The sequence below is a fragment of the Plectropomus leopardus genome, chromosome 11 (genome assembly GCF_008729295.1).
Source record: "Plectropomus leopardus isolate mb chromosome 11, YSFRI_Pleo_2.0, whole genome shotgun sequence".
NCBI lineage: Eukaryota > Metazoa > Chordata > Actinopteri > Perciformes > Serranidae > Plectropomus > Plectropomus leopardus.
The window spans coordinates 18,286,834-18,301,320 of record NC_056473.1 but is presented as its reverse complement, the minus strand read 5'-3'; the positions used below and the strand labels follow the sequence as shown (position 1 = coordinate 18,301,320).

Sequence of the window (14,487 nt, the reverse complement as noted above, 5' to 3'; positions counted from 1 at the left end):
ATTAGTCTTGTCATATTCATGGTGACACAAACTCACATGGTCTTGCTCATATTCCAGTACGTTGGTATAGAGAACCCGCTGCTCCTGTTCCTCTGCAGTCATTGCCCCAGATGCTGCAAATCTCCTGTAATGACAAAAACACAAGAAAAATATTTACACATCCTTACTTGCAGGCACACTGTACATGCAAACTTTGGGAGTACTACCATCATAGTCATGTGAGTAAGAATGTCAAGGGTCATTGGTGCTTTTTTTGTCTTCACTAAGGAGCTATAGTATGAAACCTGCATCTTACAGGTTTCATACATATTGTTACCAATACCTTTCCAGGACTTTTCCATGACTTTGAGGCAAATTTTGAAGACCATGCATTCCCTAAAAGAACCATCTATACCATACCATCTGTTTTGATTTTTTCCATTACTATATAATACCCTTTTTTAAATACATTTTTTTTTTTAAATTAATGAATTCATAGCAGGATTAGACTTATTTAAATCATTTATATTGGAAACAAAATTCCCATTCCAATTCCCATTCCAAAATGTTCAGGGAGTAGTTAGGTTTCCATGGCTTTGCCAGATTTTTCATGACTGTGCAAACCCTGGTTTTGTGTTTTGAGTTTGCGTAAAAAGCCAGTTTATCTAAAATTAACCAAATCATTATCACTAAACAGCTAATATAATTTTCATTTTCTTTATAAATTGGTCTGTAAGTTATACAATATACATTGCATGTTTACTGCCTTGATCACTAAAGTCTATATACAAACAACAGAGGAAGGACATGCTGATTTATTCACATATCTGTGTTGACTGAATGCCACATACAGTCCATGTACTAGACTTTCATATCTTGCCTTCATCCAGTTTAACTGAGCCTTCGTTAAATCACAGTTTGAAGATGTTAAACAGAGTTTTACCTCTGTGTGATATTGAAGTGTTTTGTTGCTTTGTGAAATAAAAATAAAAAAGTGACTGTAAACAACCTTTAAAATTGTGTGACTCTTGTGTGACTTGAATGATTTCCAGACCTCACTGAATCGTTTCCAAGAAATGATTGAGTGCTTCAACCTTACATAAGAAAAAAAAGACAGATAACGCCACAGGGTCTTTAGGGAGCAGCAAGTGTGTAAGCCAGGAATACTTTGAGGCCACTTATTGCAAAATGACTGGAGGCCAGGGGCCAAGCAAGGCAGCCCAATGCATGTCTCAAGCATTTTAGGACATTTCTTTGATTTTAGGACATTTCTTTGATTTTAGGACGTTTCTCGTACTTTAGGACATTTCTCTGATGGATGTTTCTAGGATTTTGGGACGTTTCTACACCTCTGTCTGGGGGAACAGGGGATCCTCCACTGGCACTTTTTTGATAAACAAGCTCTATTTTTGATGTTGTTTTGAGTGGATACTCTGGCACCTTATGTATACTAAAAGTACAGAAACAACTTACTTTATTTTTTTTGTGAATTGAAAAATGGCTGGGGGGCAGATTTGGCCTGCAGGCTGTAAATTAAGTATCATTGGTGTGAGTGCATTAATTTCATTTCAAAGTTTAGAAGATGCTGCAGGGAGCTAACTTGAGACAGAGAAACTGTATGATCTTTTGAAGACTGAATATACAGTTCACAATATTTGGACAATTATATTAAGTACGCAAACAATATCTTTGTCAGCTCCCTTTGTTTTTGTGTTCATTCGTAAATAATCTATTTTGAGGTGGTTAAAGGCTAAAGACAAGAGCTAAAAACCAGAAAAGGTTTAAACTCATTCAGTGCAGTTTTGTTATGTAAATCGTGGTGTACCTGTTGGCCTCCTCCTGTAGTCTCAGTCTTCTCTCTTCCATCTTCCGCTGGAGCTAATGTTACAACAAACATTAAGGAAACCTCCAAACAGGGTCAGCTATAAGTAATAATGTCTTAGACTTAAAAATAGAGGCATCATATTATTAACTTGTGAAGGAGAAACCAGCAAACATAAACATTATGTTCTGTAAATATCAATATTTTACAGCCACAAAAGATGATTTACAATAACTATTCCAAGGTGGTCTCTATGTCATCTCATACCCATTTAATATTTACTATTTGTCCTTATTCACACATCTCACACTCACGGGATTTGGAAAGTTTGGAAAATGTTATTAATTAGGACAAATCAAGTCCTAATTGATAACAGTATGTGAGTGAAGCGTCAAACATTGCATGGGTGAAAAATGTTGAGAACAACAAAGACGGAGACTTCTACAACACAGTTCAAACAGGACACAGCTGACATCAGAAGGATACAGCATCCTGCCTGGCTTTGGCTATGATGAGGTTCTCCATCATCTGCCTCTGGAGAGAGAGCGTCTGCATTGGAAAAAAAGAAAATAAATGCTTTAATGCAACTAGAGAAGCATTTCACTGCTGGAAAATGGTCTTTTCTTAGAACCGAGCTGTCTATGCAGTAGAAAGATGAAAATACTTTTGAAATTGCTTCTATTTGGGATGTCTGTTGCTATTGCTGTTTACTTTTACTTGACTGATGTGTCTGTGTTTCTTTTATTTCCTTTCTTTTTTTCTGTCTATTTTCTCCTTAAATTGTTTATCTCTGTCATAGTCCTACCCCTTTTTCCAATTTTATTTATTTTTGATTAATTTATTCATTTATTTTATTGTGGTTATTCTAGTTTTTCACAAGTTGTTTGGGTATGCAACAATCCTTCCGTGACCACTTTATTCTTCTGTTGTGTTTCTAAAAAAAAGAAATTTTTGTATACTTGACCCTTTATACATAGAAGTGCATAAAATTGTATACTTCTGCAAAACCCAATAAAAAAAGTTGGAAAAAAAAAAGAAGAAATTGCTTCTATACAACCAGACAAAACAGAGACAAAGGACTGTGGCATTTGCTTTTTGCTGAAGAGGTAGAAAAACCTACAACTGCTAGAATGCAATGCGCCACATCTGACCAAAAAATGCTTCCACTTGTGGGCAACATAATAAGAGCTCGTCAATTTTAGCTCAGGAAACAAAACAATCTAGAAATACAGTTATGGTTAATTAGTAAGCTAAATTATGTTTCTGAAAACACTTCAGCTGAGGAAAGGCAACGCAGGGACAGAATCTTGGTTCATGTTTGATCAACTCTGCCAAGTGTTTAAGTTTGATCTTAATATTTTCAGCACTAGTTTTCACAGTAAATGGAACAGTGTGGCGCCCAGTAATTTTTAACACTAACTTACTGAAAACATGTTAGGCCTGAAATAGATATTGAAGTAACAGTAAAGAGAGTCTCTCTCTCCCTCTCAATCTATACTCTTTGAGGCTCTGGTACACTAAAATGCAGCTGTAGTTTGAGCAATAGAGCTGGCAAAAATCAGGATTTCAGCTGGGAGATGAGCAGGGGGAGCTGGGCGCTGGCAAACTTGGTTGAAAATCAGCAGTGTATCCCTTTGAAATGTGACCAAGCAAAACTATCCTGTAAAGTTGTATTCATATGTGAATTGTTTTGCTAAGAGATTAGCTTATGGCCATTCTATAAATATTACAAGGAGAAACAAGATGTCAGGCAGTTAACATCAATGTATTGGGGTAAAAGTGAAACAAATCCAATGTGAAGCCACCAAACTCTATTACCAAAGTTAGAAAATAATTCCTTAATTTCACCCTTGGAAACCTGGAGCACCACAAATCTTCTTGTTCTGCTTTTAGATGCTTTTCATTTTGGTTGGTTGCAAATTGGTTTGATTCCTTTCAAAAACGTGGGGGGAAAAGTAATGAGCAAAGAAAGAAAGGTTCCACAAATGGCAAGAAATAATCAGATTTAGAAAATTATTTTTTAAAAGCTGGAGAAAAATGTCTAGGGGGAAAAGAAGAAGCTAAGGCAACACTATGTTTATAGCTAATTATCAAAATTATTTTATTTATTTTAATTTTTAATTATTTTAATTATTTTATTATTATTAAAATTTTCAAGGTCCTTTTCTGGGTCATTTCCTTTTTTGTGCTAATTTTAAATTTAAATTTAACTTTCAGGTAATATTCTTGTACTTTTTACTAATTTCTTGCTAATTTGGGGGTCATTTCTTCTTTGTTGCTCATTGCCTTCTTCCCATGTTTTCAAAACATGTTTATAATGCATATAAAAAAAATGGGTTACAGAATTATAGTAATTTTTTAAGCATTATTCCAGGTCATTTTTTTAAAGTAATTTACAAGTAATTTTCTTGTACATTTTTCTAATTTCTGCCAATTTTGAATACCTTAAATCTATGCTGATATCTATGTTAGTTTGCATCAGCTAGAACTTTTTTAAACTCCCAATATAACAACATAACACCACGGGCGTTTTTCTGTTCACTCTTTTGCTTCTTTGGAGCCACAAAACTCCTCTCAATGGGCGTCAGGCAAAAACTAAATGTAAATGTACAAAAAACATACAATAAATACTGCGCGACAGGCCATGACGTTAATTAATCTGTTTCGTTCCTCCTTTGTGCCATCGTGTATGTCCTCTTTAAACTGATTATTTACGGTAAATTAACTCTAACATACACGGTAGAAGTGAAAAAAGTCTCCCTACCCACGTTAGTTAGCGAGCAGATATGAATTTACCTTTAGAAACGCCTTTAGTTTCCTCCAGTACGCACGGAGCACCGCTTGACGCCGAAACATTTTCCGTATCTGAGTGACAAGTTAACATTAATTTAAGACCTCTAGCACAACACAGAATTTATGCTGGGTTGAAACACGTTATTTTATTCGTCACTATTACAAATTAAATGTCACGTCTCTCGCTTACCATCTTTTTTTCGGACTGAAGGTAGTTTTAGCCAAAGAGGTAAATGGGAGCGGAAGAAGAGTTTCTATTCTTTGACTGAAAAGTTGTATATCCTTAAATAACCCGTGCGGTGCTCTGCAGCCCACTCCCCCTCCGCCAGGTACTCCTTCACCGTCAACGAGATGCGTCAGAAGCGCAAACAACGCCGGAAGTACGGCGAGAAATCCAAAATAAAAGCGCACATTATGTCGTTTAAAATTGTCGACCCCACCTCTTGAACAGAAACGTGCATCAGGTTTATGTTGAAGCTATTCTGCCTCCAAATGAAAGTTTGGGAAATCACGTGCCCACAAGTTTGGGCAGTGTTTTTCTAACTGACAAATCACAGATACAGACAGAGCAAGGCTTTCACTAAAAATTTTCAGGGTTGTAGTAGTGCCCCTTTTCCTAATCTATCCAATCCTACAAAAGGTCAAAGAAGTGACATTTATTGAATGAAATTTATTCATCCCTTTACTTCTTACATAAAAGATTTCTGCACACATCGCTTCAGTTTGTATGACAAAGTTGTCTTCTCTGTCCAACCGTAGACTGGAATATTGGTACATTTTTCTTTATAAGGCCATTTTACAGAAACCGTCTTCTTATTTATGTTCTTTACTGACTCCTAAAATTGTCAGTGGTTGCAACCTTTTGGTCACACTGACGACTTAAGTATGTCGTTCCTCATGCCTGCACTATCTTGGCTGAAAGTGCTTTTAGTATTTTTGCTCCATGATCTTCATGCCAGCTGCTGAGCCACCTTAAACTAGACTCTTTTATCAGCCGGGGGAATTTTAAAAGCAGGATTAAGGCCCTTTTGGACACTGGATGCACATGTATGGTCTCTGAATGCTGCTAATTTGCAGTCTGTTTTAAGTTTGTTGCCTGTTGCTTGTGTGTGGATTTTTATAGTTTGTTTTTAACTTTTTCTGAAGTGTTTTTCATCTACTTGTTCTTTAATTCTTCATGCCACTGTCTTAGCCAGGACTCCCTTGGAAAAGAGATTCTGAATCTCAATTAGACTATTCCTGGTTAAATAAAGGTTAAACAAAAAATAACTAAAATTTAATTTGGATAACAACTTGTAGATTCTGTGAGAAGAACACTTAGACTGTTGAGGACATTTTCTCCAAAAGTGATCCTGAACAGGAACTTTGGCTTGCGTTTAAGAGCTGGCTTCAAAAAAATATATTGATAGACCCTCTGAATGTGATGGCACTTAAAGCTGGAGTACTTACAAAGAAGAAAACCTTGGACTTTCTGATAAACAATTTGATTTTGTGGGGTAAACACTTTATTCATAGATGTAAAGATCTAAAGGTTAAGTCTTAGATCAACAGATGGGAAAGTGAAACCAAAGCTATTTGCAAAATCGCTTGTGACGGACAGAAACGCCCTGAAACTCTTTTCTTTATCTGACTTTTTTCTGGCTGCTGGACTCAGACCCTCACTCTTTCTTTATCTATGAACTTTTGGTTTGAAGATTATGCTTTGTTTTGTTTTGTGTTTTGTCTTTCGCAAACCACTGTATCAACACTTGCTTATTATTGACAAATGCTTTAAAAGTTTGCATTCAAATTGTGCCAAAAAAAAAACCTAAAATACCTTTTTCACTAAAATTAGCCCATGTAAGAAGGTTTTTTAAACACAGGTAAACCTGCTAAAAATAGGTTAGAGACTCCTTTCCCATTGCCAGCAGAGCAGAGCTGTGCACACAGCTCTGCAGCAGATGAGTATGCCTTTCTGTGTTTTTTTGTGTTGTTTTTTATGTTTCACATTCAACATATTTTTGTATCATTTTTTCAAATTAGTGTTTGGCTGCAAGACAACTTCAAATGGCCGACAGCTCAGGTCCAAAACATATGTGGTCAGAGACTGAAACTTCTCCCACCCACACACACACATACCAAAGACGTCTTCTGGTAGGCCTGACCAGGTGTTAGCCTTGCCAGACGGGCTTCATAATTAGCTTTCAACTTCTGGTTCAAACGTGATGCTTCTTCAATGGGTGTCAGCTCCCTGCAGCGCACACAAACACACACACATGCAATATGTTATGGGTGTGTCAAAGGCAAATAAAACAATCTCTCTTTGCACCTGTCAGCATGACAGTCATGGAGACACTTTCACTGCTGAATAATTCAAATCAGCTTGGCTGAAGTTCTCATGAAAAACATTTACAACATTTACATCTGGTGACGGCAAGATTTTACAAGTTAAATGCAATATTTTTGGGTATAGACTCCACTACAGCACTGCATGCACAGTTCTGCCTAAAAGGTGTTTTCGTTGTTTACATTTCTAATTTTTTTTTTTTTTTTAAACAGTACAAACTGTAAAGGTGTAATTGTGACTCAAGTCCAATCTTTTGCAAACAATCCCCCAGTAATGCATAACTTTGTACTGTTGAAAGTGTTATATGCCATACAGAACAAAAGTGCAGCCTTGTGCATGTTTCTTTCAGGATCATCAAAAATTCAGTGCATCCAAAAATAGCTCTGGAGTTCACCGTTGTATTGACAACATGACTAAGCATTTTGACTATCTTGTTTGTAAACTATGACACAAGGACTTGTCAGTCTGACGGCACCATCATTAAAAAATACGTTTACTTTTGAGAGATAAACTAAGAAATCTGAGTGAGTTCCAAGCTTCTGCAGGTTTGTGCAAATTGTTTCGAGACATGCACTTACTGTTTTTCAAAAGCGAAGGATGATTTAAGAAATGTAAGGCGACTGAGAAAACCTCTAAGAGCCATCGGTGAGTGTAAAAATCGTTTGTTTTGACCTGCTTGGCCATTTCAAAATGTGCTCTGAATGGACTTTAGAAGTAACTCCCTGCTGTGCTGTTCACTTCAGAGGAGTCTCTCAATGAATGCAGCAATATTTGCCCTCCTTGATTAAAAATTAATTTATTAATTAATTATTTTTAAAAAGGCCAAATGTCATGGAGGAGGCCTGGAGTTAGCTGGGCTTGCTTGAGAAACTTTCAAACAAGTTTTTGAGTAGCTTTCTGAGGATCTGATGGAAAATTTGGGTCGCTGTGGTCAGGGTAATGGTTTTTATGTCATGTCTAATCTGGACGTTTCTTATTGTGCTTGTTTGTTTTGTTGTTGTTTTTATTTTTTTGGGGGGTAACTAATGGTTTCATGAGCGCACTGTTTCTGGATGGTTCTGTCCAATAGAGAGCAGTGATGTGCTGAAGAGGGGGTGGAGGGCAGTGGATCAGGGTAGGAATGACAATGTGCCAGGATTTGTGTTTTGAATATGAATGTGGAAAGTACAGATTAAGTTGGCATGAAACGGGGAGGAGAGGGACAGGGAGGTATAGAAAATCTATATAGAGTACAAGTTTTGGATTCTCATTCAGCAGAATTTAAAAGAAAATATGTTGTAATAATTTAAAAATGTGCTTTTTTTACTCGATAAACATTAAGTTAAAAAGGCCCCTACTTTCTGCTCATGTCCTGTGACTCCACTGTTTGTTGTTTCTGGAAGACTTCCGGAGGCAAAAAAGGGGAGAGCTCCTTGCTGCCATCTGACAACACCCTGCGGTGACCGGTCTTTGTTGGGCTGGTTGCTTTACGCCCTGTGTCAATGGGAGTATCAGATGGAGGAACTGTGATAGTAGAAGTGAAACAGAGAGACAGAAAGTGGTGATTGGCTTAAAGAAAAAAAATCACATGACTCATAATGATTTGTGAGCCGTGATGTAGGCTCTATGTTAGCAATGATGGAATAGCCCCTGTTCAAGGCAGGAATTAAGCCGCCATTGGAGGTAGTAAAAGAGCTGCAACTGTGTCTACATAAACAGGACAGTCGGCAGGAAGGGACCATGGACAGAATGGGTGAGATGTTTTGACGATGTGTTGTGCGTGCAAACCAGGATTCAAAAAGCAGCTAGTAGCACTTAACGGCTAACTCAAAGAAGAATAACAACAGTCGTAAATGTCCACAAATTGGCAAAACAATGAGGTCTGGAAGCTCTTTACCTTCCAAGCAGAGGACGAGATTAGCTGCTATATAACAGAGAGGGTAAATGATTGTGATTGACATGTTATGCCATTGTTTTTGTTTAGTAAGCACTGCCGGCGCATATGCTGTATGTCACACAACACTGTTATGTTAAACATCACACCCCTCCACTTCTTTTGGTTCCATGATGCCGGCATGCTGTCTATAGTCACACACTGGAGCAGCAGGATGCCGCTGTCATTTGGTTTTGTGTAAAAATGCAAAGGCAGCGTAAAGAAGGGACTTTGTAGTGGCCCTATAACACGATCTGTTTAAAAAGGGCTGCTGGTACGCTAATAAATGAAACACTTCTAATTGAAGGGATTGCATTCACCAGTGTTAGCAGCATTGGCGGCTGGGAGGACAGCTGTCTGAGGGGGCTCTGATTGGCAAGATGCACTGGTAGCAGAGACGGAGGCTGAGAGGTCAGGGGGTTCAGCTCTCTTCCCTAAAAATGACTTGGCTCGCTCCAGACACTGCTCAGCCAGCCTCAACATCCGCTCCTCATCCACGGCTACCATGACCTTGTCCTCTGAGGCTGAGACAGAGAGACAGAGAAGACAGTGAAAGTCACTCCTGGGTGATTGGTCTAATGCAGGTCACCTCATGGCATTTGAGATCTGATTCAATTTCATCCCAACAAACAGCTACTGTATTCAAGATGATTGGTTCAAGTCTGTCTGGAATTATTAACTATGCTGTGCTGCTTGTGCTCTGCTTGTCTGCATGAGGCAAGCCTGAAGTGCTCATTGACTGCCGCATGTTCAAACCTTATAGGATTTTCTCTCGGTCTTTAACTCTCTTATCAGTCTCATAGTCCAGAAGAGATCTGACCATGCACAAATCATTTGAATAGTTTGAATATTGCAACTTGTGGGTTGATAACAGTACCCCAACAGTCAAATACAGCAACTGGTTACATAACTGCATTACATCACATGATGATTTTGTGGGATTTCATTACACTTAAACATATAGGTAAGTTGCTCCTTTATTCACATTTTTCTCACCTTACCCCTCCTCCCACTTTTTTACTATATGTACTGCCTCTTAGCATGTACTTACAGTATGTATGAATATTTTTCTTTTTTTCTACCCATTTTTAAATTATGTAGTAATTTCAATTATTGTGAAAAACAATATGTAATATCTAAACTGCATGGACGGGAATCATCAAAGGCCCCACAATAAAATATTATCATCATACTTCAGTCACAATACAAAATTAAAGTTTTTTTTTAATTAAAAGATTAATTTATACTAAATTTGAATTAAATTATTACTATTTTTAATTAATTTATTGTTTTAATTATTTATCATCATTTCTCATTGTATTTGTGTTGCCATATGCTAAGAATTATCAAATATAAACTCTGATATATTTTCTTTTTTCAACAAAATTTTGTCTCCGCAGTCAAAATTTGCAAACATTTGTGATTTGATTCATGATTTTATCTTATTTTATTTTTTAAAAGGACAGTGCACAAAATCTCTGTAAATGTTCCGGTGTTAGCCAAAGGCTAATCTTTAACTGTTGTCCATGGGTCAGGTGTTAAGATAGCCACTAAAACAGAAATACATCAAAGCATGCAAACAATTACAAGCATGAATGAAAACATTAATGTAAAAATAACCCAATTGGTTAGCACATTAAAAGCACAGGAAGCAGAAAATCCTACATGACAGCAAATAAGCAATTAGCCAGCAGACACATTATGTACAACAAGATATACAAATTAACAGGCAAGAAACAGTTATGCACAAGACATAAGCATAAGCAGACAGGACACAGTTATTTACAGCAAGACAGAAGCAATTAGCAGACATCACACAGTCTGCAGTAAAGCAGTTTGACTCCATGCAGTGCACATGTAAAGACAGGTATAGAGCAAAGACTATACAAACATACAGACAGACAGCTAGACAGATGAGGACAGACAGCGAGGCATGTGAAGGATCTGTATGATGACACACCTGGTTGCTTATTAGCCAGATTTTAAGATTGTGTATAAAGGAGTGTTATGTAGTACTGCAACTTATACTGTATGTACCAAAGTGTGTTCCATGTCTGGAAGACTCTCATTGTAAAAGCTAACTGGTCAAATGAGCTTTTCCTCCTACAACGTCTTTTAAGGTCGTACATCTGGTTCACCTGTCATTACGAGTTTTCTGTATTATGACGATACTAAACCATGAAAAATTGTATATATCAGGCAGGTGTAATGAAATTTAGACAAGTTTTGCCAGCTTTGGAGACCATACTTAGGCAGCATATTGCAGTGATGATAAGTTTGGGGTTTGATATCCAGAACTTTAAAGGCCTGTCTTATCACATACAATTATGTTTTCAGTCTGTTTATCTCACTTCAGTTGTTTTTACTGCAGCAAAATGTATCTAGTAAACTAAAAAAAGCAACCATTTTTATTATTCTAGCAGGCTACCAAATGTTTAATTTTTATTTTCAATATTAATAACTTGTATAATAAACAAAATCAACACTCTGCATGCGTGTATTAATATAATATTGCCATGCAAAATATCCCCATACTATATTGTATTGATTTTCCCCAGCCTTTACTTAAATGTGAGTTTTCCTAAACAATAAACTGGAAGGGCAATTTTGGGTTTGGGGGCCAGACTGAGTTCAGTAATAAAAATCAGAGAGTGTGTCTTTGAGTAACAAGTAAAAATCAATAGCTGTATAATATTGATGTCTTTGTAAATGTAGGTTACACATGAAGGTTAAAGAGAGTGACAAGTGACATTTTAACAGATGTTCAAGGTAAACGTACTTCTGAATGCATCATGTTGCAGTTTCTTTCGGTTGCCACTAGAGGCTGTTGGAGGGCTGAGGATTTTTGATAGAGGTTTGATGTCACTAACATGGTTAGCCTCTATTTCAACATCTTTTAAATTTAACGCAAATTTGTGCCCATGCAAGTAAAATCCCCTAAAAAAGACAAATCAGCAGAATATACAGTAAAAAGAGCAAACAAAAGAGTATACAGTATAGAATCCACAGCACCCCATTGTGGATGATAGAAGATGCCTACAGTGTCTTACCTGACCACTTCACATTAGAGAATTCATAAAGTCTCTGCTTTTCTAAGATGCTATATTTTAAAGATAAGAATTTTCTACGATAAGCTCGCACAAAATAAAAAAAGAAACCTAAGGACCACAGTAAAGGCGTAAAACAGCATGTTGCTACAACACTGGATCAGTCTAAAATGCTGCCTTTATTTGAGGCCCACTGGACAATCCTATACATTATACAAACTTGAGTTAACACACTGAGGGGAAACCAATCATGAGGTTAGATATTTATCATAAAGGATTCTGGCCTACACAGAATCTGTACCTGCAGAGCCCCGATGACACCACTGATAAAAAAAAAAAAAGGTGATCTTAAATGATTATTGTGTATCGCATTATATGCAAAGATTATATGCAATCTACTAAATTACTTGGGTTATAATTCTGGATCACCACTGAAAATCCTGATTCGCAGACTCAGTTTGTATTCGATCATCAGTCACATCCACAGCACCACCCAAATCTTACTTGGTGAGCCAGCTTCCTCCAAAAGTGCATGTGATATGTAGTTGATGGTCCTGAGGTATTCACAGTAAGCTTCCTGCAGAGAGACCAAGCATGCAGTATCTTATTAATACTGTAGTAAACAGTAAACATAACAACAACAACAACAATAATAATAATAATCACTACTGCCAACTACTGCAAATTTTTAGACCTAGCACAATGAACGGCTGTTTCGCTTTCAGTGCACCTGGTGTTCTGCTGCTCCGTCTGTAAAAACAGTAAACTTGGCGCTTCGACAGTGAGGTGCAAGCACAAGTAACAGCACAGTATATATATTCAATAGCGCTGGAAAATCTGTATGTGGCAGCAGATGTTTTAATCGTAGTTGCCCGCCACAAATAAATGAATGTGTGGGAAACCCCAAAATGTGGTTTGTTAAGAGATATTAAATAAAATATAGTGCCAAAATATGTGCCATTGTGTAGAGCTATTTGATGGAGCAATGAGAGAAGAAGACTGAAGTGAGGCAAAATTACAGATATCTAGTGGCAAATGTCCTAATTGACTTGATACCTTAATAACTAAAATTTATATTTACTCTCCATTATTAGGAATTTTACATAAAAGAACAGACTTAAAACACAAGAGCAGACAGTATAAAAATTCACACACAAGCAACAAGCAACAGACTTAAAACAGCCAATTTACAACTACCAGTTAAATTAGCAGCGCTCAGAAATGTGCATTATGTGTTCAAAAGGTCCTTAATACTGTTTTTAAAATCTCCCATGCTTATAACAGAATCTACTATATTGCTGTTATGATAAAACTTTAGTGCAATATTTGAGGCACATTATTGTGTCAACATATCTAATACAATGTGGCCTAATAGGAATATAATCTATCTGTATTCTTACGAGTTGTGCAAATCTAACTCCATTTAGTGATCAAACATTTTTATAAAAACCTGAAATAAAAACACCCTACAGTGATTATTAGCATGTTTTATTGATTTAGTATTAACCATTTGAAACCTGGAACGACATCACTTTTTCTTGTGCTGCTTTCAGTTGTATTTTACAATTATTTGAACCTTGAGCGAATTGGTGCAATTGAATTTAAAAACATGGGGAAAAGGCAATGAGCTACTTAGTAAGATATATTCAACAACATGCAATGAATTTGTAGATTTAGAGAATCATGTTCGAAATGGGCGGAGAAAGAAAAAAACGTTCTAATTTTCTGGTTATTTTCTTCTATTTTCATTTATTTGTTTTTAGATAGGGAAAAACTTCATTTGCAATTATCATTTTACATATCAATTTTCTTTCATTTTCCCTGTGTATTTGTTTCTTTTTTTAAAATAATTTTCCTGTTATTTTCTTGTATTTGTTATTTACTATTTTTCCTACTATTTTTTCTTCTTTCACTGCTCATTTGCTTCTTCCCACCTTCCCAAAATAAATATTCTCGGGGGGGAAAGCATATATTTACTATAATCATATTTAAAATTATGTTGCAGAATTATAATAATTCCCATCTTTATAAAAGAAATTTGCTCTAAAAGGTCTAAAAGGGTTAAAAGAGACACTCGTGCCTTGAGAATAACAAACTAAACTTCTCGTAAATTTACATTAGTGATATTAACAGTGAGTATTCAGTAATAAAGGTAGGGTGTTCATATATTTACTGAAAAGTTAATTTTGTAGAATAAAGATTAAAAGCTTTTAGCTGTTAAATGACTGTGGCAGCAGCCCTGAGGCTATAAAAACAAAACACCTCGGTGGTTAAGTGACAGCGTAGCTAGCTAACCCTCTGACGGTTCCCGCCCCCTCCGTCTGTTTACATCCCTCCTGCCCGCTTCCTGTGCGGATAAACCTCCGCGGTGTCTCTGCTGTCCAGCGGTGCGGCTCTTTACCCTGTGTCTGTTCTCTCCGTCCAGCTGTATTGCTACTGTTGCCATTTTCATGGCACTTTGAAGGGGCTTCACCCCGCTGTCAGCTGTAGCCATGGTCAGTCCGGATCCTCTTCTTCTTCTTCTTCTTTTCTTCCCTTCTTCCTTCTTCTTCCTCGTCCTTTTGTCCGGTCACGGCACTCATATACACATTCACAGGCGTATACTGCC

The 14,487-nt window shown here is 36.8% G+C and overlaps 1 protein-coding gene across 2 annotated transcripts in view; it reads right to left on the bottom strand.

Moving 5' to 3' along the window:
* Positions 1-14,421, bottom strand: part of vps9d1 (VPS9 domain containing 1) — a 38,139-nt gene extending 23,718 nt beyond the window's left edge. The window contains exons 1-8 of one of the 2 annotated variants that reach the window (XM_042496572.1): positions 14,281-14,421; positions 12,384-12,456; positions 9,153-9,356; positions 8,258-8,423; positions 6,713-6,824; positions 2,288-2,350; positions 1,805-1,857; positions 37-124 (exon numbers count right to left, since the gene is read on the bottom strand). In XM_042496572.1, the coding sequence (XP_042352506.1) occupies positions 37-124; positions 1,805-1,857; positions 2,288-2,350; positions 6,713-6,824; positions 8,258-8,423; positions 9,153-9,356; positions 12,384-12,456; positions 14,281-14,373 (852 nt within the window). In that variant the 5' untranslated portion in view covers positions 14,374-14,421. Of the gene's footprint in view, positions 1-36; positions 125-1,804; positions 1,858-2,287; positions 2,351-6,712; positions 6,825-8,257; positions 8,424-9,152; positions 9,357-12,383; positions 12,457-14,174 lie in introns of both variants that reach the window. The other variant, XM_042496571.1, reaches the window with a different exon arrangement.
* Positions 14,422-14,487: the final 66 nt, after the last annotated feature.